Source organism: Amblyomma mixtum, chromosome 6 (genome assembly GCF_055824585.1).
Source record: "Amblyomma mixtum isolate Tamu chromosome 6, ASM5582458v1, whole genome shotgun sequence".
Classification (NCBI taxonomy): domain Eukaryota; kingdom Metazoa; phylum Arthropoda; class Arachnida; order Ixodida; family Ixodidae; genus Amblyomma; species Amblyomma mixtum.
Window position 1 is genome coordinate 152,855,747 of NC_143017.1, and position 26,327 is coordinate 152,882,073.

General features: G+C 54.1%; 1 protein-coding gene across 2 annotated transcripts in view; it reads right to left on the reverse strand.

The window, feature by feature from the left end:
- The window catches only part of LOC149340808 (ubiquitin carboxyl-terminal hydrolase 2-like), a 241,175-nt gene that overhangs the window by 109,807 nt on the left and 105,041 nt on the right, over positions 1-26,327 (reverse strand). For both annotated transcript variants that reach the window (XM_089549699.1, XM_089549698.1), the window contains exons 2-3: positions 15,125-15,462; positions 13,007-13,453 (exon numbers count right to left, since the gene is read on the reverse strand). In XM_089549699.1, coding sequence (XP_089405825.1) covers positions 13,007-13,453; positions 15,125-15,352 — 675 coding nt within the window. In that variant the 5' untranslated portion in view covers positions 15,353-15,462. The remainder of the gene's footprint in view (positions 1-13,006; positions 13,454-15,124; positions 15,463-26,327) is intronic.

Here is a 26,327-nt window from a genome sequence, read left to right on the forward strand (position 1 = left end):
GCATGACCCTGCGTAGCATCATCCAGTCCGGTGACCCGAAGGCCGACTCGGCCAACGTATACCGCTGCTTCCGCCGTGCTGCTGTGCATCTATGCTTTCACCGTTGCCGCTGCTGTCGCAAGCTGTCGCCGCATCTTTGCCTAACGACGACACTCGTCTGACAGTAATTTCTCCCAGGTCCGTGGGACACAGCGCCCTTCGATCGGTTCGGAGGTTCGGTGATTTGGAGTGCAACAACCCCGTCCGTCGTCGTCAATGCTTCTGCCGCCGGCGCCAGGCCTCGTCATATCCCTTGCTTTGCGATGAGACACACCCGGCTCTCAGGACCACGTTGTCCACTCTTAACACCGCCTACCCGAGAAGTTGAAACTTCTACTAACCTTTCTATCTGCGTATATGCGAAGAAACGGCGGTCAATGTTAAAAGAAAAAGAAAGCGTGGGAGCGTCGGCGGCACGCGCTGTCGGTTGCATACGAATCGACGAATCAAGGGAAAAAAACGAACAAAAACACTTCAACCGCTGACGTCAGAGGCGAGCGAGCCTGGCCCCCGGCGCCGATGTTCGCTACCGGTAATGCAATGAGACAAGAGGCTGCATGCGCCTCGCCCACTCGAGAGCCTCGTCCGCGGGTTCGCCCAGGCCCTCCGAGCCGGCCGCGGCGGACGCCCTAATAGCTCAAAGCGTAGCCGCCGCTGTGTTTATCGGGGGAGCATGCGATGGGAGTGCGCCACGAGGCGCTCGCGCAACCACTGTGCCTAAATATACGGGGTGCTCCATTTTATTCCTTACACATTTCTTCATCTATATAAATATGATGACACAACAGCGGTGCACTGCTGTTGCAACTGGGTTATTTTGACCAGGCGGATAGCTTAGCGAAGAGTACGTGTAAATATTAACTGATCGACTATTTGACGTGTTATAAAGCCTGAGGGCTTGTTGAAAATGGTCGCATTATTTCGTAACGCCTAGCACTTAACACAAAGTACCCAAAAGGACACGTACACATGGGACCGAGCTCTGACGTGCTTTGTAATCATTAGTTAGTACGGAGCTACATTTAACTGAGCCATCTATAGATGCAACCAGTAGACAGATGTCATTACGTCAGTACCGTTGAGTAGCTTATGAACGGGGAGAGGAAGAGTTTCGCAATGCCACTCCCCCCCCCCCCCCCCCCCCCCCTCTCACATATCAACCCTCTACCCATCGTCTTCCGTCGCCATTGCTCGAGCGTTGCAGAACAGGCGTTACACTTGTGCACTGCGACCAATGCACGTCACATACGAAATGAACAGAATCGAAGATGAAAACGGACGTCGCATTAATATCAAACGAGAAGCCCAACGAAAGGAAAGGCGATGTACGCAGTTCCGGCCCGCAGGTGCGTCGAATAAGCCGAAAGAAAGCGCTTTATCGAAAACACTACAAGCCAACTGCGCTGGCACGTGCCCTGGGTATGCGATCTCGCCGACAGTTGAATATTTCAAGTCCGCAAAGGAAACTCCCGCCAGGAATAAAACCCCGGGCATGGCATGCGCCTCATGCCTTGGGTGAAACGGCAGACCGGCAATTCTCAATCTACAAGTTCAACACGCGGCAATTTCGGACCCATGTGCAACACCCACGCAAACGCAGCGACCTCCGCTTCCCATTGCAACAAAACACGGTGCGCGTATCGCTGACGTAACGGAGGTAACACCGCGGCGAGGCGGAGAAAACGGCGCTCACAAGACGTCCCGGGAACGAGTCGCGCCGCAGCAGCCCGAGGACATAGCGGCCAACTCTATTCCTGGCAGCACTCCCCGAAAGCCATTACATATTGAGCAGAGATCTCTGGAAAAAAAAGTGGGTCACAACCGCTGCACCCATGTGCTCCCTCTCACACTTACCGCTGGAGGAAGAGAAGGATTGGTATCGCAAGGAGAGGTAAGAAAAAAAAGAAAGAAATCTTCCTGCGCGCTTCCTAGTAGTGTTCTCGCTTGCATCACGGCTCTCGCGTGCGCCGAGCATAAGCGACCAACCGGAATGCGATCGGCCGCGGCAGCAGCGGCGTCGGAACGCGGGGCCCGAGGAATGCGGACGAACAGCGAGCTCCCTTCGCGAGCGAGCATCGGCGCGCGCCGATACCGCTTCAAGGTGACCCAATCAAAAGCGAAGCGGTGCCAGGAAACGACGACGGCTGTAATGCGCGAGCGCCCGCATATATACTGACGTAGGAAGCAGCAGTGAAGTGCACTAAGACGCGATTGCGTAAACGAACACGTGTACCGTGCACCTGTACACCGTGCTGATACTACATGGCCACGTGCGCTGGTACACTTGTCACAAGGTGTACAAATATACGCGCGTCACACGTACAAGACACACATGACAAACATGTGGCTCATAAATCATACACAGATATCACGCTCTGGTACACACGCAGCACACGTGTGGTATACACGTGTCCGCTCGCTCAGGCAATGCATCGACGGAACCCACTCAGGCCTGCGCTGCGTCTCGTCAACAGCTGGGGCACACGCGCGCGAGCTGTCCGAACGAAAGACGAGACGGCACTGCCGATACAAACAAGATCGGGTTACGGTTACGCTATCCCGCTCTGCCAGGGTGGGAGGAAGTCCCGCTGACGACACAGCGCGCCTTGCCAAACGGGCTGCTGCAAAGGGCCCAATGCGCGGGTGAAGAGCGACGGGTGGTACCGCTGACTAAGCAAAGCGACGAGCCTTACACATGCCGCCTAACAGCGTCCGCAAGCCGAAACTCTGCTCGTATGTCCACAACACTCGGAAAAGACGCGACCATCAAAGTCTCGTAGGCAGAGTTTAAGAGCACGGCAGCCGCGGCTGTTCGTCAGCAGGTGTGCGCCTCGCCCCCGCCGCAGCGGAAAGGCGCCCTTCGATTCGTAATGAGAGTCGATCCCACTTTGTCACGCACAGCGGATGCACAGGATCTCAGCCGATGGAGTCGATGGTCCGGCGCGGTTTCCGGAAGTCAACGGCCAATGGCGTCACATGCACGAATTAGCAACAACCAGGGGTCAGAACTAATGAAAGGGAGAAAGAAAGAAGGAAACAAAGAAAGATGGAGAAAGCAGGTAAGAAGAAGGAAGAAAAAAAGGAGGAGGGAAAGGAAGAAGGAAAGAAAGATGCGCTGACAAAGCGTGCACCCATCGCTCAGATGACGTCCCGGAACGTCGCAACGACGTCCGAGTGAGGCGCTATACAAAGCTCCGCACTGTGCGAGCCTCGCACACAACAAAGCCAGCAGCACCAACAGTTAGCCGACCGGGTATATACATACGCGGAGAGGGCGCCGCGGAAATCCCAACGGAAGATAACGCCCGGCCTACTGCTCATCCTCTCCTTCGCTCAAGGGGATTAGGCGCGTCTTGAAAATACTCGCGCATAACTTCTGGAGCTGAACACAAAGCCGAGCCGCTGAGAATGCAGAGAGAGAGACCCAGGTGGACGACACCGATAAGCTTCGTTTCGCGGACGAAAGCGAAACCACCGCTCCGTAATCGCGCCGCCTCGGATATATATAGCACCGCATGGGACCACTTTCACCACGGTATACGCTGCAGTATACGGACTGCGAAAGCCACCTTGTTTCCACATACGCTCTGAAGCTCACCTGTGCACGAGGAGCACCTCGCGAACAAAGGCACTGCTCGAGTAAAGGAGAGCGTATCGTCCCGAGATGACGGGGGTTCCTTTCGCTCTTTTTATAGACAGGCAGCCGCATGGCGTGCGCTGGAGGAGCCAGAGAAGAGTGTTCCATCACACCAGAGCCGACCTCTTCTCGACCACCACAACCCACTCCTTCACGAGACGGACATTTACGGCGGCGTCGAAACGGGTTCGCCGTTCTCGGCTTGATATACACACACGCGCGCGCTCGCCAACAAAGGGGCTGGCCAGTGCCCGGCACAGACTTTTCCACTCATCCTCCATTCCCCTTTCTTCGCCAACAACGTAGCTGAATGCAAGCCTATAAGCGAATACATACGCGTCATCGAGGCAACGCCCGGAACAGGCGAAATACGCTTCATTTTAAGGTCTCGCGGTGAGCGCAGGAGCGCGCACATGCCTCCGCCGGTTGGAGACATACCAACGCGTCTCGCCAACAGGCGCGGTCTCCCAAGACCCCCTCTCCCTACTGCTTTCAGCGCAGTTTGTATATAGATACGCATATAACAGCGCGCCCGGCGAGCGGCTGTTCCCGCGGGGCGGCGTCTATAGCGCGTATCTGAAAAGGACAGCGCGGCAGAAAGTTGTGTCGTCAGAGCGCAGACACGCACACCCGCCCGGGGCCTGCAGCGTCATTTTTATACCGAGGAAATAAACGGCCCGACCAGGGGCGGCAATCATCGAGGGACCCGGTGCGTGCGTATACCAGTGGCGAGCCGCATTTCAGAAAGCGCGCCCTCTGAATGCAACACGCAGAGGTGCCGCGGGGACGAGTCACTTGCGTCGGCTCGTGCTCATCGCTGCCCCGTCGAGAATGTCTAATTTTAGAGCGCCAACGCAGACGACCAGCAGCATGCACACGCCGGCTGCTGAAAAAGGTTAGCGGAGCCGGGTAGTTCGGTATACTGAGGCGGGTCGTGAGCACAATAGAGCGAGTTTGCCGGCGAATACCGAACTGCGAGAGTAGCATTTATGAAAGTTTTTTCTTTTCTTTCGTGTCTCTAGGAGGACCGACGTGCATTCGCACCCGGATCTCTATAAGAAAGTCCGCACTTAGATGTATCATAAAAAAATATCCTGGCTGGGTTGCTTAGTTGGTGGGCTTGTTTTGCCTGACGAAAACTGACGATGCAAAAAAAAAAACAAAAAAAAAAACGGTAAGAGCATAAAGGAGGGAACCCGCCTTCACAGCCTTCGCTTGCGGCGAGGATAAGTAAGTGCCTTCCTTTATCTGCTGCCGCCTCGTCCCTCAATGGGCCGTCATTTTTTTCATATTGCCCTATAACTAATAGGTTTGCTAGATGGTACACAGCGAAATGCAGTCACACAGAGAACATAAAGCCGAGAGAGAAAAAAAAAAGTTCCTTCCAATGAAAGGTACGGGGTTATGCGGATATAGCGATGTAACGCTTATAACGAAACAGTTTGATTCCGTCGCCCTTTATCGATATCGCTGCTCTCATAAGTACTTTGACGGGGCGCGCATATATATTTACGCACGCATACGCAGGGAAGATGTGTAGCCTCCGAGAGTACACTATACTGCCTTGCATTCGCGCCGATAAGTCTATATATACGAGAGCCGTTCTGTACACACGGCGTATACACGCGCACACTCCGCGGATGCCACCGCGCAGGCTTTCCGCTCGCTTATCAACCGCGCTGCTGCCACTTAGCGAGCCACGTGTCTCGTCGACCCGTGCGCGTCCGCACATAATGCACATCCGCTGCTGCGCAAAGCGGGGGCGCGTGTCCATCACACGCCCCCACCCTGTATATAAATATAGCCGCGTACACACGAGCAGCTCGCGCGGCAGCGCTTCCACGCTCGATAATGCGAGCCCAGGGCCATGCGGCACGCGTGGTGCTGGATCGCATACGCGGCGAGGTTTAACGACCGCCACTCGCATAACCTCTGGAGGGCCAGGGCGGGTCAGCCTCTCCACGATATACGCCGGCAGCAGCGGCTGCCTTTGGGCTCGGTCAGATGCTATATAATGGAGTCTATATACGATTCGGTGCTATATCGGGCTCTCGCGGCGTGGCGCCTCCGACGTGCACGCGGGCTTGCGTGTGTCCTTCCAAAAACTCCGACCATCGCGGAAATTACACGCACGGAGACAAAGAGCCAGTATAGAAAGCGCACTATACGCATCATGGCGGACGAGAAAGTATAGGATGCGCCGTATAGCGCAGTTACCTGCGTACGAGAAGCTGGTGTCTGAGCAGAACGCGCCCGTCAAGAAAGCGGAGCCCGATGGAAGCTGCCACGTTTCAGAAACAATCATCGTCGCCGTCGTCACCACCCTGACTGCGCCCACTGAAGGGCAAAGGCCTCTCTCATATGTCTCCAATTAATCATGCCCTGTACCAGCCGCGGCCACCGTATCCCCAGAAGCTTCCTAATCTCATGCGCTCACCCATAGGGTCATATGGAAATTATCCGGTCTCGTGACGTCACTTCTCTCCAGCCAATGAACGAATTTTATGACCAATGACGTTTTTTTTTTTTTTTTGCGATAAGGCTTTCAATGCTCTCGGATTAAAAAGGCTCACCGCGGAGCCGCGCCACTGTCAGCAAAGGGAAGAGGGTTGAGCGCTCGCGCAACGCGAGAAGCGCGTGAAAGCTTAATTACGACGGCGAAGTCAATGAGAACGTCTATTCGGGACGCGTACTACATCGCAACTATATATACGCTGTCATGAAACGTCACGGCGCGTCTCTGTCCGCAAATACTACATACAAGCCTCCCTCTCACTTGTCCCAAACATCAAGCGGCGAAATGTGACGCAACAATAAATTCGTTTTCTTTTTTTTTTTTGCTTGTTTTTGTTATCGCCGCTCTCCTTTGACTAGACAGAGCCAGAGGTCGAGGTCGACGAAGGACGACAGGCGGCCATAGAGCGTTAACTACGGAGGACGGGGCCGCGAAGTCAAAGCACGGCTTGGCGTGTTCTGCCCCAGAGAATAAAACACTTTGCGCTGCAGGCCGGCGACGGGACGATCAATCATGGAGACACAAAGCGGTGCCCGCGCGCACGGGTCTTAAACCTCCATTTACCAACGGCGGAGGAGGACGCGGTCGATACACATCCATTACCTTTCGACACCGCGCTCGGGACGCCGGCGTTGCGCGCGGGATAAAACGAAGAAAAAGAAAACGAACTGAAAGAGATGGAGAGAAGGGGAGAAGTTGAAAGCGTGGGTGCGGTGTAAACACAGCTAGCCTCCCAACACGTTAGTCTCCCGAAGCCGCACAGACGCACGCACGAATGTCGCAGAACAGGTGAGTATATGCGCGTGAAGGCAACACTTATACAGCACGCGCACAGATTCGAATTCATTTGAATCAGTGAAGAGGGGATAGGCACGACCGTAGGTCGAAGAACTCCCCGTTCAGAGACGAGCTTTAGGAGACGTACTAGCGTACGCGTATACCGGGACATCCAGGCTCCTATGCGCATGCGCAGTGCCATGTGCACCTCCCCACCTGGCCACAGCGAATGCGCACATCAGGCACCCGGCTGGTCTGTATTCGTGCGGGCTACTACAGTGTTTCTCCGCCGCGCTTACAACACTCCAGTGCTGCAGAGGGCTCCCTCACGTCTGAGCCCCACCGAAACACTGCCCCCTTTTCGTCTCCTCCGGGCCCGCACCATCTTTCCCCCCAGAGAAACAACGCACGCGCCGTCATAGCAAAACGGCTGCGACAACGAGGTGCGCAACCGCTCCTCAGCCGCCTAACGAAAAGCGAGGATGACGGCGAGCGAACGTTTGGGCAACAGCCCGATGAGGGAAACAAGACGCAGAGACAAAAGCGCGTGCCAGCGTATACGCGCCAGTTGCCGCCGCCGCTGCCCTGCGTCGGTGATCCATCCAAGCGCGGGTACATACCATACACAGCGCGCTTTGTGTCTAGTACTACGAAGGAGGGGGTGGGGGGATGCGTTTCGTAACCACCTGCCGCGCACGAACCGCCAAGGAAAGGGCATACGGAGGCGGTGGCATTGCGCACGCACGCACAAACGGTAGTAGCGCCGCTACCTGCAACAAAATATAGCACAAGTGCACACACGCAGCATGTGGGAAGAGTAAAGCTTCGAAACAAAGGTGCTCTTTTTTGTTACGGGGGCGGCTGCGCGACCGAGACGAGCCTGTGTGCGCCGGCCAAGCGGGGGTATTCACCGACCACAGCCTACTAATACTTCGCAGGCTGCCTGCTAGCTGGCGCGGTTTAAGAGAATGCCGAGGTGTGCGGCTTATGGCCGCCCCCATGCGCCCTTCTCGCTCCGTCCACCTGTGCAGCGAGCATATAGCCACCTCATGCGTCCTCCAACGCGCCCGACTATACGACCTTCAACACAAAGCCGGCGACGAAACCCCGCTCAATCATCATTGCAAGCGAGGAACGGCGCCGCGCACTGTAAATATGGGCTGAAATAATACGCGTCAAGTGGCGGCGAGAACGGGACACGGGAGCTTTGGCCTTCGAACGGGCCCGCAAGATAGCGATGACAGCCTCCCCTGGCGATAGCGCTTTAAAAACGCCACCGGGCAGCCAAGAAGAAAGAATTTGCTCCAGAAACTGCGCCGAGCTGCAGACTGCAGCCTCGGACGGTATAACTGAGCAGGTATACAGAGCGCAGGTGTGACGTGGTTTTAATCGGTCTCGTGTACATTTTGACACAAAGTGAACTGCGAGTACGGTCGATACTTTCTATTATCTTCGCCCTGTTCGTTCACAGAACGAAGATTGGGAGAAGGCCATAATGGCGAATCCACCGGAGCTCGTATGAGCTGTACCACCTGTGATATAATCTTACATTTCATTCAGACCATTCTAAAAATTTTGGTTAGACAATCATTTGGACATTTTTGAGTATAGAATGGATTTCCGGAAACCATTTGGGTTTAGGTTGTCTAGCGTTACCGCGACGAGCCAAGCCCTAACAAAGCTGCACATTACCAATCAAAATTCGCCCGTCAGGGTTCCCATAGTACCGTCCTGGATGGCGTTGAAACTCGCGGATAATGTACAGCAAAAATCACGGATGATCATTAGGCTGGGAAGTAGAACCTGTCAGAAAGAGGCTGCTTTAATTGAAAAAACAAAAACAAAAAAAAAACAAATCCATCTAACAGAGAACAGAGACACTGGATTCTTAAATCGTTGTCGTTGATGACGATGACTTTTATGGTGCAAGGACATCTGTGGCGAAAGAGCGCCATGGCAGACGCTGTTTTCGACTACTCAAGTCGGGTCGAAGATATATTTCCCAAGCATTTCGTCCCAGAGAAGCGAAGCACCAAGCCAGGGGAAAGCTTGTACCCATTGTATCACTGGTGGGTACCCGGCGGCAGTGGGGATCGAACCCCACACCTCCCGCATGTGAGGCGGATGGTGAATTCTCCCAAGTTCCTGGACGCAATAAATAGACGACGCACGAAGCTGCTCCTAGGGTTGGTGACCGAGCCGTTCGGGTACGGAGCCGCCGAAGCGCGGAGACGACTTTTCCATGCCAAGTGTCGATGAAGTCGCGCTGGTTCCGCGGTCACCGCGCCGCGCGCTGGGACTGCGGACGAAGTGCCTCACGTGGTCCGTCGACATGGGTTGTAGCTAAGCCCAGCGCACACCCCGCAAACTCGGCTCGGCAGACCGGCAAATTTATTCATAAATGCAGCGGGCGCCGCTGACGAAGCGGCTGGAGCACCCTGCGCACGCAATTACTCTGGTGCGACACTGATTGACCCAAAGTGCGGAATTTCTGCCCCGGGGAAGGGCAGGCGAGCGCGGCGCTTTCCCCGCAGGCTGCGCCTAAAACACAGCCGGGTCAAGTAAAATGCTTCCGCGCGCGCCTATGACAGGAACGAAACGTCCCACGTTACTTGCTTCCGTTTTTCTATTTTATTCCGGCCCTCACGCGACCTGCCGAGTGACTGGAGCTAGCCGACAGAGTTGCAAAGATTTCTTCCAGGCACCCAGGACGTTGACGCGGCGCGAACCTTACGACCTTCTTAACGTTACTTTTTCAAATTTCAATACAGTATACATTCTATAAACAGCAACAAAAATGAAAACGCTATCGCCGCTATCAACGATACCTGGTGCTTCCAAACTGTGCGCTACGCGTCATTTGTGAGAACTTGATCTCAACTTCTAACCTAATTCTTGATTCAGACAGTGACAACGGTCGGATATTTTTTTTTTAAAGACACGAACGTTGAGCCGTAAGAAAAAAATAACAGACCCTTTCGAATTCTTAACATGAATAGCGGGCTAACCGACGAATCTGTTTACATTATCGTTTATTGTTTCACTTAGCTCTTAAATGACACTGTAGGGTATAGGAATCGATAACGTCTTTGGCATTTCAGGGATGAAAAAAAAAAAAAACTGGATGGGACACTTAAGCTCCGCCTTCTTAAGGTTATATGACGCGATAGCTTTAATGGGTTAACGCCCATAAATGTGAATTGGTCATTCTCGACTCGACTTTACATTCACAGAACCCTGGGATTCCTCATACCACTCCTGGCACAGTGGTGAAGCGGTTAAGCGACGGCCCTGCGATGGCAGGGGCTGCCATCAATAGGGCTTGCACGACCCAAGTTGCTCCTCCCGAGCAATCTCTCGCGACCAATCATTAATTTAACTGCCGCCACCTGACCCGGTGGTCAGTTTCCTCATAATCCGATGGGTAGGTTGTGATGGCGTCACAAGGTCACGTGACCTGGGCTGCTTCTCCGGGGATTTTCTGCACAACGGCAGCCATAACGCCCCCGCGTTAAAATCCGGTCCGAAACGAGAACTGAGTGGGGAGGGGTACGTGTTTTGTACCCCGCAGGCGCACGTGAGGTCAGGCGCATATCCTACGCCTTAAGCCTCGCCAGCGCTCAGCTTTTCACTATCTGGCCCGACGCCGCTCTGAGATTCAGCCTAAGCGGACCGCAGCCTCCATCTCAAGAACGGTGCCCTATCCCTTCTATCTCACTGCCACAGCGGCGACTTTCTATCAAGGACCTCCGCCATCGAAAGGCACCCGTGCTCGGGCAAAGAGCGGGACGAACCGAGTAGTCGGCGCGATGTGCCACTTCGACGACACCGGGGAAAGGAATGCCAACGGTTCAACGGCCCCACAAAGGCGGCGAGGCAGGCTCTGAGGCAACGCGCCGCCTCCGAGCTTTTATTCTCTTCACCGCGAGCACGCGCCTGCCACGGGACGGCCTTGACCGCAGGAGCCCAACAAGGCGCGCGAGAGCGGACCGCGATCTCCTCCGGCAGGGAGAGGGGGAACGAAGACGGTATATCGCGACTCGGCATCAAATTATACGCCAGCCGGCATAACGGCACCTGTGCACCGCACGCTGAGCCAAACGAACGGGGTGCACAGCTGAAGACGGGATCGCGGCGAAGATCTCAAAGCGGTCGGGAGCCGGACGTGTTCCCTCTTGACTACTTCGCCGCTTTTCTATCCACCGTTCAATATCTCATGTTTTTTTTCCTTCTCCCGATCTCCCCGTTCCTTTCCTTGTACACCTTTCTCTTGCCGGCGGGCACAGTTCAGGTGCTCGCCACGAATGAGACACGTCGCGGCGATCGGCAACCCCTACCCACTTTTTTTTCCCCGATTAACAAACACTCCCATCACGACGCAGGTCGGAAAGTAGGCATCTCGACGGTCCGCGCCGGCAGGGGCATAACTGAAGCGAACGTGACGAGCGATAAACACGCGGACGATCGCTGGAACCTCACAAATGCCAGCAGCCCGCTCGACCGGTCAGTCCCTTGGACTTTCGAAAAGACGAGGTGGGGGCGGGCAAGGCTTTCGGGCAATCTAACCCAACGAGATCAGGCATAACGGTAACGCGCGACACCGGCGAATCGGAGAAGCGTGCCACGTGGGCTCGCGTCGGCGGCGCTCCAGAAGCCCCAGCGGCGGCCGGGGGCGGGCGTTGGCATCCCCTTTTCGGGCCAGACGGCTCGAATGTCGGTTGCGCACCGCCAGGGCCAGGTACGAGGAGGAGAAGCAGGGCGAGGGTGGGTGGGTGGGTGGGCTGACAGCGGCGCGCCGCCAACCCCTTTGGCAGTGGAAACCGCGGGGGCATTTCCAGGGCAGCGGCCTCTCGACTCCGTCTCCCCCCCAAGATACGCAAGCACGCACGCGCGGCGGTTTCTCTTCGGGCTCTCCTTTGACGCCACCCGGCTTTTTCTTGGCCGCCGCAGCCGCTAAAAATATATCACTGGCGCGCGTTCTGGAGCGCGGGCGAGGAGCAGCAGTGGCAGCCGCGAGCACTCGCTCCACACCGCCGATGCTGTCGCGAGGGGAAAATATCCTGGGCGCGAGGAAGCGCGCGCCGCCATGACGTCTGCCGGGCTCGCGGGTTAGAGCTGAACCGGAAACCGACGAAGACCGAAAGAAAACAGGGGAAGATGTAGACGGGGGCGATTACAAAGCAGCAGCCTTTCCAGTGGCAGTTTCCAGCTGCACCGGTAGGCAGCGTGCGCGAATATTCAACGTTCCGGACAACCGTTTGCAGAGCTTTTCGCCAACGAATGACTACTCGCTCCTATTTCGAGCCGTTCAAAAGCAGCTTATCGTAGGGGCAAGCGTCTTTAGAAACGCCGAGCGACGTTTCTTCATTCGCTTAAACCGGCGCTGACGTCCAACAACCTACGCCCGCAACAACGGGGCTCCGAATATAGCTTTACTAGAAACACGCGTCGATTCCTAACCGATCTCGTGCAACAAGGAGATCGAATGACGGCGGAAGGTAGCTTATCCATGTGCATTTCGGTCACGAATATGAAGCATGGAATTGCGAACCATGGACCAGGGCTCCAACAACAGACAGCCCCCCTCCCCGCCAGTTAACACGCGACGAGACTGCCACCAGGTCCCGCTTCAAGGAGTGGAGAGAGAGAGAGAGAGGGGTAACGGAAAGGCAAACTTATCTGATAAGCCTCAACAGTTTTCACTCCCCTCAAGTAACCATTGAGGAAGTGTGAACCGTGAACGGTCAACACCGCGGTGTCACTTATGAACTGTTCAGCACCTCGACATTGGGTATTTAACGTCTAACAGTGCATCCCAGGAGTGTAGCCATGCAAGATCATGCTGGAATACCCTCCTCCTGGCACGAATCGCGACCAGAACGCTGTTGATCTTGTGGACCAATTGCGACCAGAATACACAATCTGGTAGACCAATCGCCCCAAGAACGCACACGATCCGGGTGGACTACTGTTTCATCAAAGCGACACCATGCACTGAGCAGGTCCTGCAGAGCGAAGGGGTTGCATGCTCGACTCACCTCGGATGTGAGCGACAGCCGGCGGGCGCGTCGCAGTCCGGGCGAGCAGTCGGACGACGAGGAGCCGCCCGAGTCGACGGAGCTGGTCGAGGAGCCGAGGTTCCGCCAGTGGCGAGACGAGGCGGGCGAGATGGAGGCGCCCGAGTCCCGTCCGGGGCTGTCGGGGGGCGGTGGCAGCGAGTGGCCGTTGTACACATTGTGGTTCCAGTCCAGGCGGCGGGTCGGGGTCGAGGCGCGGTTGCAGTTCTCGTCCAGGAGGCGCCGCGCGGGCGAGCTGGCGCGCGACGAGGGCGAGTCGGTGCCCAGGTCGCGGTAGCGGGTCAGCACGGGCGAGCCGGCGTCCGAGATGGCATCCCCCGAGCGCTGGCGGGTCAGGCTGCGCCGGCTGCCCGACGAGGAGACGTCGAGCACCACGCGCGAAGACAGGCGCGGCAGGTCGGACACCACCTACGCGCAGCAGCAGCGCCAATTGTCTCGGATCAGTCAGCCGGAAACAATAGGGCCATTTCTTTAACCTACACCAGCTACACCAGTGTAGCAAATGTCCAATACCTCAAATGAAGCTTCGCTACACTGGTGTAGCTGGTGTAGGTTAAAGAAATGACCCTAATGACGCGGACACGTACAGTCGCGTTAACTATAACCTGAAACGCACAAGAGGCGGCAGGAGCTTCCTTCACTGTAATAAACAGTGGGAGTCCGGCGGTGGTGAAAAGCTGAGAATGTAGCCTGTCGTCAGAAGTTATCTGTAGCCTGTACCACAGCTCACTGCAATTTGATAAAGCGCAAACCGCACCATGGTCTCCGCCAGCCTGGCGCAGGTTACACTGAGCGCGACTGCATGCGATGTACACTGTGGGCCCTTGCGGAAGCCGCGGGATGAAGGGACAGAATTCCCATTTCTCTACTGGTCTCTCACTCGTCGGCGCTGAAATCAAGCGCGTGAGGCTACGCCCGGAACAGCTTTCGTGCGAGGCGTGCCCGCGAGTAAAACTTGGGCGCGTTGATGGCTCACGGAACTTGGCAGGCAACCGACTGTGCTTTAGTCCCTTGCAAACCCAGGTCACTGTGCTTCGTTCCTGCTTTAAAATACAGAAGGGGGCGTTACTCCTGCGCACTGTCGTAAATATCGATCTGCTTTCTTTACGAGACACCGACCCCATGACACTTAAGATAGCTTCCACTGAAACGCATAGCTGGAGTCAGTGTGCGCGTCCGCGTTCGTAGCCGTTTTAGTGGGGCCGTAGTACGCAGTCTACAGACGCGAAGGGGAGATTTCTTGCTCGTTCTTACACGCACTTCCGCCAGCAGCCAAACAAGAACCGCGAGCGCTACGCGCTACACGATACTCTGTCGGTAATTGACATCTTGTCGGCCCCAAGCGCCGCGTGTAGTCGTGTTGACGCTGATAACTCTAACCACAGTGCTCCTCCAGAAGCTGAACTGTCTGACAGTTCAAAAGGTAGACAGTGGCTCGAGCCACCTTGCAAGGGTACGGCTCTTCAAGCTAGCCAACTGAATGCACTATGCGGCGTCTGACACTACACCACCGTCACAAGCCCATTCACATCCACTGCAGGACAGAGGCTGCGCCAGCTGTGGCCGCGCCATCCCCTCAAACTTCGCAATGCCATCCGCACAGCTGACTCTCTTCCAGCCGCCCCCTGCTATTCGTCTGCCTTCCTTTGAAATCCACGCCGTTACTCTTAACTAGTATTAGTTATCTTCGCATCACACGCCTTGTCCGTTTCCTCTTCTTGATTACAGTGATCAGATATTAATAACTCGCGTTTTCCGTGACCAAATCTGATCTCTTTCTGTCCCTTCATGGTACCTCCATTTTCTTTTTCCGTTCTGTAGCTCGCTACGTTGTTTCCAGTTTATTTTCAAGCATTTTTGTAAGTCTCCAAGTCCAGGGGTCTGCTTCTGAGCCCTGCAGAGCGGCTCCTCTTGCATACTCAGGGACCCTGATCTCACGAAGGCGGGAGGAACTTAAGTCCTGAACCCTCCCAAGCTACACGGTTTGGAAGCAGAACCCCCTGGGCTGCATATTTTTAACAAAGACCGCACATAACACATCGAGAGGTAGAAGCCATGGTTCGAAGGTGCAGTGCCCACCTTGGAACGGTGCTCGAGCGAGGGCCTGGGCGGCAGCCGGGACGTGTAGCTGCTGGTCGCGGAGGACGAGGAGGAGGTGCTGTCCCGCAGGGTGGCCGACCGGCGGTCGAGGCTGGTCGAGCGCAGCGACGACGTGGACGCGTAGTGGATCGACGAGCGCGACGTGTACAGGGACGACGGCACGGGCATCCTGGACACCACTTGCACGTCGGCCAGCTCGCGAGGCATGCCCCCACGGCCGGCGCTGCTGATGCTGCTGCTTACGCTGCGGGCGTAGCTGTCACGAACGCTCCTGCTGCTGCCTGATGGGAGGCGGCCGCCGAAGGCGCTGCTCCCCTCTGCGAATAGACAACACCGCGGTCACTGTTAATGTACGAGACACGTGCCTCGGTAGTTCAGAACAACTTGCTCGTAAAAGCGGAGCCGACGGAATGGACGAACAACGCAGGGTACTATCGGAATACTTTAATGCATGAAAATATTTAAGGGTCTGGTCAGCATCGCCTTCTGACACAGGCTCGACCACTGCCGTGGATCTGATGTTGGCATGACTCGCCAGTCGTGTGACATAATGGCGCTTTTCCTTTTGTGCCAGCGCCGAAAACCGACAAGAGTGATAGAAACTGAGTGGAAATGCAACCACCATTACAGCTGCCCGAGCTGCACCATTACCACGGCTGGACTCGAGCGGCGGTGGCGCGCGCTTTGACACAAGGCCCTGTACCGTATCCCTCGTGCACGCTGCACTTGACCTAAAGCAACCTCTGACGTCACAGCCATTTTCGGCTGATGAAATCTAAACAACCGAAACAGCATGATAGATGAAATTCACTTATAAATTATTTAGCAGTCTTAGGCGAATACCAAGCTGTGACTATGTATTCTAATGTCTCATACATAACACAGAAGAAAGCGTGCAACTAAAATTAGGCGCCCATACTGCTTTAATCTCAGCCAAAACATCAAGAATTCTCGTTTTCTCTCTAATATTGTGCATTGTTGTTAGCATAATTTGCAGCCTTCCTGTTACAGCGTCCAAGTCTTCGCCGAAAAAGTGGAATAAAATCGATGCATTATCCCGGCCGAGATCTGCTGAAAATAATCGCGTTCAGATAATAGCCCGAGGACTGGGCAGACGTCCACGGCTTCCCAACGGCTCATTTTTTTTTTTTTATATATACTCAGTCTCATACTCATGCACGTGTCAAGTAAGAGCAGCTGCACTCTCCCCGGTTAAAGTGCCATGCCAAGAGGCATTGCGAAAGCGTGTTTCGAAATTGATATTTCTGCACACATTTCGCGCGTGACGCACTCCGAAGACCATCGCTTGAGCTCTGTGGAGATAAGCTAATTTTTAAAGCGAAGATTTTGCTTTCGCATCCGCAGATACTATTCATCAGCGAGTCGACGACTGATCCTGGACGGCGTTTCCCAATCGTTCAGTCGAATCGCAGGGCTGATTTCGCGCCTAATGTCTTGAAATGTCGGCAGTAACGTCCGCTCGCGTTGCCCAACTTTGGACGGCGACTTCACCGCGCGTGACATGAGCTAAAAGAAAAAAATAACAGCGACATCCTTTCCTGCACCGTATCAGATCTACGATAGACAACCGCCGCATACTCTGCTGCAATACCGTCTCTGCAGACATTCCTGCGGCATCACGTGCAAGACCGCGCGGAGAAGTATTTTTCCGCGCAGCTCCTCTCAGTCGACGCCCTTTGCTCAGCAGCTCCTTAGATAAGGCGGAAAGGAAAATAAAAAAAAACAAACGTAGACGCCACCGGAAGGCGAGACACGCGAATGTGGATCCATAAGGATCCGCCACCACCACAGGAAGCCCTTAGAGTGCATGCACACTCTTATCTCGGTCGCATACCACGCACGCCGACAACAGCCTTGGCTGCCTGTCTCGCACTGCGGTAGTCATTCACAGGGTGATAAGGAAGCAAGAATGAGCGGGCCAAGAGTCCCCGCAGCGCACGGAGCAAGAACAATAGCGTCCGCGACTGGACATGGCCACCCATCCATGCCACACACACACGCACACACTGCGAAGCACGCGCAGTTTTGGTCAAACGTCACTGGGCCACATGTTCTGCCTTCCAGCTCTGCGATGGGGGCGCAAAATCACGTAAAGTTTCCAGGGCGAGGGAAACCCTCATCCTACAGAGAAAGGCATTGAAATATTAATTTATTTTTTATTTTATGGGTGCCATAAATGCTTCATTCATAAGAAGGTCCAGAAAGAAGCCTCTCGGCTCGAGGACTTGACCAAAGCTAGATCGTCGAGGCCAGGTTGCCGGGCGAAGACAGTAAAGAGCGCGCTTAGCACAGGAGGAGGTTATAGGCAGCAGTTAGCAGCACAGCCAAGGCGAGGGAATGTCCGGCGTAAACACACTGCGGCGGGCGTATGACAATGAGAAAATTACGTTCGGCGGAAGTGATCGGCTCGCAGAACAGAACTTTCCAACGTATGACGAAGTATGACGAAGTATGTCGGTAAAAGGAAGCTGGCATCCCGCGCAGCACACGCAAGGAGAGAGAAAAAAAGCCCGAGACCGACAGCTAGGCGGAAAGTGACTGGACGTTATGAAAACGGCCGACCGTTGTCAGTTTTTTCTTATTTCTTTTCTAGAGGGCGGACTTTCTCCTACATAAACGTTTTGACATCAATATACGCTGCGTGAATAAAACTTATTCTCATTCTAATTCGCGTGGCTTATTTGCGGGAACGTTCGTGGCATGTACGCGACGGCCAACGCTGACGCGCTTGCTTGCGCAATTCAAAGTAAAAGAGAAATGGAGAAAGAGTGGTACAAAGCAAACGGAACGAGTGCGCACACACACAGACACAAACACACTCAACAGCGCGGCGTTTGCCGCTGGCTATTAAGAATATGAGCGCCGTACGTGCCACCGTGCGAATCGGAACTGGCGGGGACCTCCGAGAAGCGCCGGCCATTTCCGGCCCAGTATTACTACAACAGGCCAGCGACGACGACGCGAGGGGGGGGGGGGGGGGGGGGGGAGACAGATAGCCGGGCGAGCGGCCAACCGAGCGAAGCGAGAAACGCGCAGCACGGTCCCGGCGGTGACGCAACTCGTAGATGGAACACGCGGCCATCGGCGCGACCGGGAAGTTATCACTTCTGCCGAGCCTGCAGTGCACGATTCAGTTCCCTCCCCTCTTTCTGTCTCTCTCAATCTTTCCACCACGACCACAGCAGATGGGAAGCGAGCACTTTGGTCGGCGCGTGTATCGCCCTTTTGCCGCTGGGTTCCTTCGATTCTTCGTTTTCCGCACGACTCGCCGGGAGGAGGCGCTCAACCAGCAGCGAGAACGGACACCGACGAAAGTGGAAACGGATCGTCGACAGGTTCGAACCGCTAATTGCTCGCAGTTTTCGCCTCGCAGTGCCGGGGAAAAGGAAACAGAAGGAAAAGAAGGAGTGGCGTGGACGCTGATTAAATCGAAGCGGCTACAAGGGCACAGCGGACGTTGCCTTTCCGGGAAAACGCGGTACCAGACGGGAGGTTCGCCGAACCAGTGCATGGTGGGCTCGAAAAGGATGTCAACACACGGGCTTGGTTCTGAAGTTAGCTACTGTTCGCATTCCGGAACCTCCCAGAGCTAATTGTGTCACTAAGAGCCCCGGTTCACTTGTTTTTAGGTACTACGTCAAGGCAGTGGTGTGAGAAAGGCTTCAGCGCCATCCCGATTCCCGCAATGCGCCCCCTTGAGCGTAGCAATTCGGCCTTCCACCGTCACTGCCGATTTCACCACACATGCTGCCCAACCGTCGTTTTCGTGTGCATGCAAGAATTAGAAATTTAACAACAGCCAAAAAATGGACACCACACAGGAAGGAGACACGACACGAGGCTGCGATATGAGCCAACTATAGCTCTGATACAGCTCATTCTGCAGCATCTTTTTAGTTCGCTGAGCCTTCTTGTTCCTTTATACTCCCTTTCTGGTTATTAAATTTGCGATACGAACCAACTAGCTCGGAGTCAGGGCAAGAATTCTTTGCTCCGCCGTTATTTATGGCCGCTGACCTAACATTTATGTCCCTGAGAGTATCCACCTCGGCACTTGTATCGACCAAGCAGTCGTTTCTATCCAAAAAGCAGTCGTTGAAGCCCGCTCATTCTGCGCATACCCGCTCTGAGTTGCCCGCAAGAAGGCGGCCCATATCTGGAACAACGTAGGTGACGCGAATACAAGAGCTACTTTGGAGCTGCGGACGACATCGTGGTAATGTGCGCGTGAACGAGCTGTATACCATCTGACGACACACGCACAAAGCCTTTCAGCACGCAGGCTCGCACGACAATCAGACCAACGGCTAAGCACCACGCCGACAAACCATGTAAACATAAAAAATGAAAATCCGCATGAAAATACAACTGGGAAGCGCACGATACCTGCACAGAAAGCTCACCGGCGAAACAGGAGGAGGGGAGAAAGAGGGGAAGTGTCACCGAAACAAACTGGGACGAATCAGAGCTGCTGTCCAAAACGCGTGCGCGCCTCCGACTCTTCCGGTTCCTTTCGCGCAGTAGCAGCAACAGTAGTCGCGCTCTTTGTTTTTTTCTTGCAGGCGCGCTAGCGACAAAGGGAAGGATCTCGCTCTCGGGTGTTAAAACAAAGGGGGAAAACGCTTGCTGCCGTCGCTGGCTTTCCAAGAAGAAAAGATGTGCTTTTATTTCTGTCTTCTTGCTTCCCGTCTTCATCGGAAGCACCGGGGGAAGAACGAAAAAAAAAAGATAGAAAGTTAGCGCGAGAGCTTTACTGTGAGACGCGCGCGCGCCACGCACCGATGCGACCGTGCGGTGACAATAGGCGAGGAGAACAAAGGGGCCGAAAGCGCTGGCAGGGGAGAGGGGGCAAGCCCGAGCAGCGGAAGGAGGTCGTCCGTACGCGTGCGACAATCGCGGAAAAACGAGCACGACCGCACGTGCGATGCAAAAGGGCGCACGAGAGAGAACTGTTCCGAGCGCGTTTTGTTTCACCGGCTTCCTGCCGCGAGTGGTGTGCCACCGCCAGACGCCGCGTGTTCGCTATCCGCACGTGAAAGCAGCAGAAGCCACAAAAAAAAAAAAGGGGGGGGGGGGGGGGCATAGCTGCCTGCCTGCCTTGTCGCAAAACGCGCGCCTTTCTTCCTGCGCGAAGAAACGCTCCACGCGGAATAGGCCACTGAGTGGTAAACGGAGATTTAAATTTTTGAGTGCCGCAGAAACATTGGAGAGCATCAGGCGAGGAGGGCTCCGCGGGTCAGTGCTCGATCACCTGGGGACATTCTCTGGTCATATCTTACGAGGCTTAACGCCTCAAAAGCGAATCAGGCTATGAGGGGCGCCGTACAGTGGAGGGCTGCGGATAATTTCGACCCCCACCTGGGGCTCTTTAAAGTTCGCCGACATCGCACAGTACACAGGTCTCGATCATTTCGCATCCATCGAAATGCGACCACAGCGGCCACAACCGAGGTAATAAGAGGGCAACGGAGTAGTACCAGAACACCGGGACCGTGACAAGGGAGCCAAACTCGACCGCAGCCAACGCCACACAAAGTCTATGCATGCGGTTCCGCTGCAGCGAGACCTCGTAGCATAGTCTATAATGAAGAGCAGCAAGGTTGATCGAGGCTTTGTGAAATGGAGCTAGAATCCACGCTACTTTATTTTGAGGTATAAGGAGTCCGCTTCCCTATCTGCCCGACTGGAACCGTGTTGAAGCTTCTTCATATGAAAACAAAATCCTAGTCTCTCGACTTTCACTTTTGTTAACCTCCTCATCTCTTACCACAGAACGCCGCCAATGTGATGTGCGCATGGAAGAGTGTTCAACAAGAGTGGACAATTACCGCGCATTTCCCTTTGTCATTAATTGAAATCAATCAATCCTGACAGCGATCACGGAGGGGCGGGGGGTCAGTTCCCTTCGCGGCGGGTATCGCACACAAGGAAGCTCATTAACCCCTGAAAGCACTATGTTAAGCTGCTTTTAAAAGTCTACGCAGGAAGTCAAAAGGGAAAAAGCTATAGCTCAGAGATGATGTGCGGGGGCGAGAGTTAATATGCACACCCAAGGGCGTCCGCAGAATTTTTTGCAGGGGGGGGCCCCGTTGGTGCCCCGGGGGGGGGGGGGGGGTATGTTCGTAGCAAAAAGGCGCTATTTGCGGAGTAAATTTATTTATTTATATATAAATAAAAATTAAACAAAATGCACACATGAAAGAAAAATTACAAACAGCAAATTAAAGCGCGGCTAGGAGAGGTACATTGGAGTTTATCAACGAAGAAACAACTAAAATTAATAAAAAATGCAAAAAGATGCTATATCACTTCGTGGAGAAGAGTGCTCAGTCTTCTTGCATACGGGTTCTCGACTCACCCGGATTGATGACCAGCACACAGCACAATATGTTCGCAAACACGCAACTACAGTCACTCAGTCAGTCTTCCTTGAACAGCAACTGCAGGCGCCTCGGATTTTTCTGGGCGAATTGCGTAATTACACGTGTGATAAATTCACTTCTGTGCTTCATTACACGCTCTCGGTGCACACTCATCATACACATTGATTGGAAAAACTGTTGAACGCGTACGTTGAAAACAAAAGATGACTATATATACAACGAAAACTTATTTACAAGATAAATGCACGCTCGCAGCTTCATACACCTCGCTCCATCTTGCTTGCGCATCCGCACAGTCGAGCAACCCCACACACACTGTTCGCCGCTCGTCGTTTTCTCGTCCGCTGTCTTGGTTGTTCTCAGCTTCGCTGACAACCGGCCACTAAAAACACCCAAGCACAAACACAGAGGCGCGCACACGTGCGAGGGCTTACTTGCCGCAGTATCCCCGAATGCGCACTTTGGGGGTGAAAGGAACGCCGCGCAACTTCCGAGGGGAAGGGACACTCGCCACTCCGGTCGGAAAATTTGTTTTTGTGTTTTTATGGGGTTCAGAGCCCCAAAACGACTCAGGCTATGAGGGATGGAGTAGTACAGAGTTCCGGGTAATGTCGACCACCTGGGTCTCTTTACCATGCACTGACACGCACAGTACATGGGCGCTGTTGTGATTTGAGGCCCAGCCAGAGGTGACAGGCGAGCCAGGCAGGCGCCATCGGGCTGCGTTGACCAAAGGCGCTGGTTTTCACAGAAGACGCAAAGAACGCTGGTGTGGGGGCGCCTCGGGAGACTGCGTCGCCGTGAACAAAAGCAGCTAATTCCCTTTGCCGGAGATTCTGAAAGCGGCGCTTCTACCGAACTGCGCTACACGTGGATCGGAGGAGACAGCGAGCGGCGGCGGCGCCAACTCATCGCCCGCTTGCCCCTGAGCAGCCCGACAAAGCGGGGGTGGACACGGCTGATTTGTCCTTCCCTCCTTAAGAATTCATCGGTGACCGGCGTAACGATATAGGCGAAAACAAGATGCCCCGTGCACTGTCTGCCTCCGTGTCGCTATCTCTCTAGAGATCAAAGAAACAGACACCCATCTCAAGGCGGCTCGAAACACATGCTCGCCGGTGCCGCTGTATGTCTGGAACAGGTCGCCCTTCAGTAGAGCTAACGATGGCGTGGTTTGAAAACGGCGGAACGACGCACGCCCGGACGCGGCATTTCGCAGATGTGACCATGCGGGGCTGCTTTTACCCTTTTGACTGAGCGCACCACCGCCCCTGGTGTGCGGCCATCACTCACGGTTCGAGTGAGTGATTTTCCAGGGGGGTGCAACCGCCCCCCCTTGCCCCCCCTCCGGACGCCCATGTGCACACCGCGGTGATACATGAAACCGTTCATCTGGTTACCGGTAAGAACTGTCTCGATCAAAAAAAAAAAAAAAAAGAAAGGTCCAAAGCACTCATTTCCATGCGTAGAACATGATTTAGAAACAAAGAAACAAATGTGCAGACAACGCCCAAATCGAAACATATATACCGTGATAGGCGAGAAGATCGAATGCTTCAGCTCGCTGAAAGCTTAACTTATACATGAGCGAAAATACCTTTCCACCATCAAATGCATGGTTCGCAATCACTATACGGGACATGAGCATTCCGACAAAACAGCTCTTCAAAAGCGAGATACCATGCGTCTAGTTCTTAATACGGGTTTCCGAGCACTTTCTCTTTTTTCTCGGCTACGAGGGCGTCGTCCCGGTTGCACTCACAACGCCACCGGCTAACAACATCTGCTCCAGATCCGGAAGCGACGGCAAAAGAAAGCGATAAGTACGTCGACGGCCGCGCTTCCGGTGTGCACAGTAAATTCGACGGCACTTGATTTGCATGCCCAGCCAGAAATGCAACAACTGCCGACCTTCCCGTCAAGCAGGTGCGCGACGGCCACACTTCCGCACTGCGCGATTGTGACCCGATCGAAGTGTCCGCTGCAGAGCAGCAACGCGAGGCCGTCAGCGGAAAGCGCGACGCCCGTCTCCGCTCCAGCGGGCGAAAGTCACGTCAGGGCCGACTGTTTCGATCTTGACCAAGGGCCACATATGTAGGTTAACCACAACTATCCTCGGCCCTGTATATCGGCCAGCGCAGGACACAAGCATTCGCCGCCGATGTTTACAGCTTGCTTCTTGAAACATAGCGCACGAGACGGTACAAGGATAGAAGAAAGAAACGGCGCTATTCCGACTGAGGGTTGATGGCACGTGTCACGACTGCCATACATAGCTAGGTGCAATAAGAAAAGAAACAGCGATAGTGAACAAAAAACGCACAGCTCGGCCAGATATATGCAATCTTTTTTTTTTTTCTGTCAACGATTACGACGGTGTGCTCCGAGAATTTTCACCGCCTGTTTTTTTTTTGGGAATGCTTTGATGACCACACCCTAGGCGCTTTTGCCATGAGCTGTGCAATATGACACGAGAGGCAGAAGACTTTGGGCGCACAATTTTCGCACTCCCTACAAAAGGCAGCAAGATGGTCTTGTATGGCAGTTATTAACATATTACCGGGGTTTTTGAGCAGCCGGTCATTAAGGCATCTATCTACGTGTTTTGCACGGTGTATTTTTTTCCTGCCAGATAGAGGTGTACAGTATTGCAACCTGTCAACTATGCAAAGTCAGCTATTCCAGCTGTCCCGAAATTGATATGACACGTGGAAACGTGACATCGGTACACTGCTTTAACCGAAAGCCACACAGTCCGCTAGACTTTAAAGTAAACGTCCCTGGCATAAAAAAACATCCACTGATAACTGAGCAGGCTTAAAGTGTTTGCATCTTGACGTCACTGCACTACCCAATTAATCCGGAGCCCTCCACTACGGCGTCACTCATATGCGTCGCTTCGAAACTTCCAGCACTCAATTTACCACTGTTCCGTTTAAGTTAAGCGCCGGCCGCACGCAACTATACACGGTCGATCCTGAGGTTCCGAACCCCGCCAGACGCACATTCCTCACCGGACAGCAAGCGTCAAAAAAAGGGAAGGGTGGCCACCCATAACTAGACGAGTTGAAGTAATGTTCATCCTGTTTCCTCCGCGTGTCACAAGCCAAGCGCTAAAGGAAGCCAGATCAGCAACAAAGCGAAGAGCACGCAAAAGGCCTCTGCCACCACTGCTCCCGACAACACGCTCGTCACAGCACAGCCGTATACGAGATATCGACCAACTACTGCGTGCACGGCGAACGCCTCTCGCCCGACAAGGCTCGCATGCTTGTCGCCCAGTGAGCTGTGTAATCTTGTACGCGCCGTCCCCCCTGCTATTTCTTTTTACGAGCGAGACCCAAGCTTGTCTCGCCGTCCGGGAAAACCTATAAAGCACGACTCGAAGCCATCTCCGGCGATCATGGCGCAGGAAAAAAAAAAAAGTGCTCAGAGAAAAGGGGGGGGGGGGGGGGGGGGGGATAGGAATTAGGCGAGCTAGACGTCGACTGTCGGCGGACAGGAAAGTGGAGGCCGGATTATAGAGTCACGTAAGTTTTCCCGGCATCTCAGTTATCAGAAACTGTCAGCTGTGAAAGGCATCCGCTGCAAAGCGGCGTTTACAGCGGACGTGCACGTCCGACCGACCAGACCATGGTGATAATGCTCAAGAGCTTCGTGTTAGTGGTGGTCTGGTTATCATTGTCTACACACGTTCGCGATGAGGCGCTCCGTGTCTGCGCTGGGCTACACGGAGCATCAGAATGTACACGGGAAAACTTTCGTGTCAGGAAACTCGCATTATCACCACATCGCTTAAAAGCACGGGCATAAAATTCGTGAAACACATGCACGAACGCACCTCTTTTCCTGTTGTTATCCCTACAAGGAAGGAAAACAAAAAAAGTAGGGATGTGGGCAGCGCTGCGTCGAAAAGCCGAGAAAGCGAACCTTATGTTATTCTGTGAAAGGGTCATTTTATGCCGCCCTTGGTTCGTGCTACATATCCCTCGACTAACGACGTGCTTCCGTCAACGACGCCTGCATAATGACGTGAGGCGAAGCCGCCCTTTAGTCCACGGAGAAGGAATCGAATAGACAAGACACGCAGGCAGACAAAATTCGAAAGAGATGGAAAGTGCAAAAAATAAAAATGGAGCTCGAGAAATATAGAGGCTGTGCTCTCACCAATCAATCCGTAGAGAAGAATAACAACTAAGTGTCGTCACTAGATGTCCGCTCCTGAAATAGAGAGGCTGTGCTCTCACCGAACAATCCGTAGAGAAGAATAACAATAAAGTGTCTTCACTAGACGTCCTCTAGCATAGATTAGCATTCCTCGCGCTGTCACACACTACCTTACGGTGGTCTGAGGATTACTTTACGAAGGAAGATGGCAGCTTGGCTTTACTCCCGCTCACAAGAGCTATTTCCGGAGCCAACGCTCCCATCACACGTTCCCACCTCACGACAAAACGCTTCGTGGGACAGCTGAACCAGCCGCAAGATGCAAATCTAAGAAGTAACTGCACAATGCCGTCTTAAGGTATGCTCTCGAACTGCGGCGGAAAGAAAAATTTGCGAAAAATGTCAAAATCACATTCCTCTCGCCCCCCCCCCCCCCCCCCCCCCCCCCCCCTTCCCAACCTTCGGACTAAACGAAAACAGCAAAAACTGCTGGAATATAAAGTACATTGCCAGCCGCAGAACAGCAAAAGGAGGGCAGGAAAATTGCCACCCCGTTCTAAAGGTGTGTGCAGCACCCAACGCGCCCGACCTTGTCACTGATTCGCACCCAT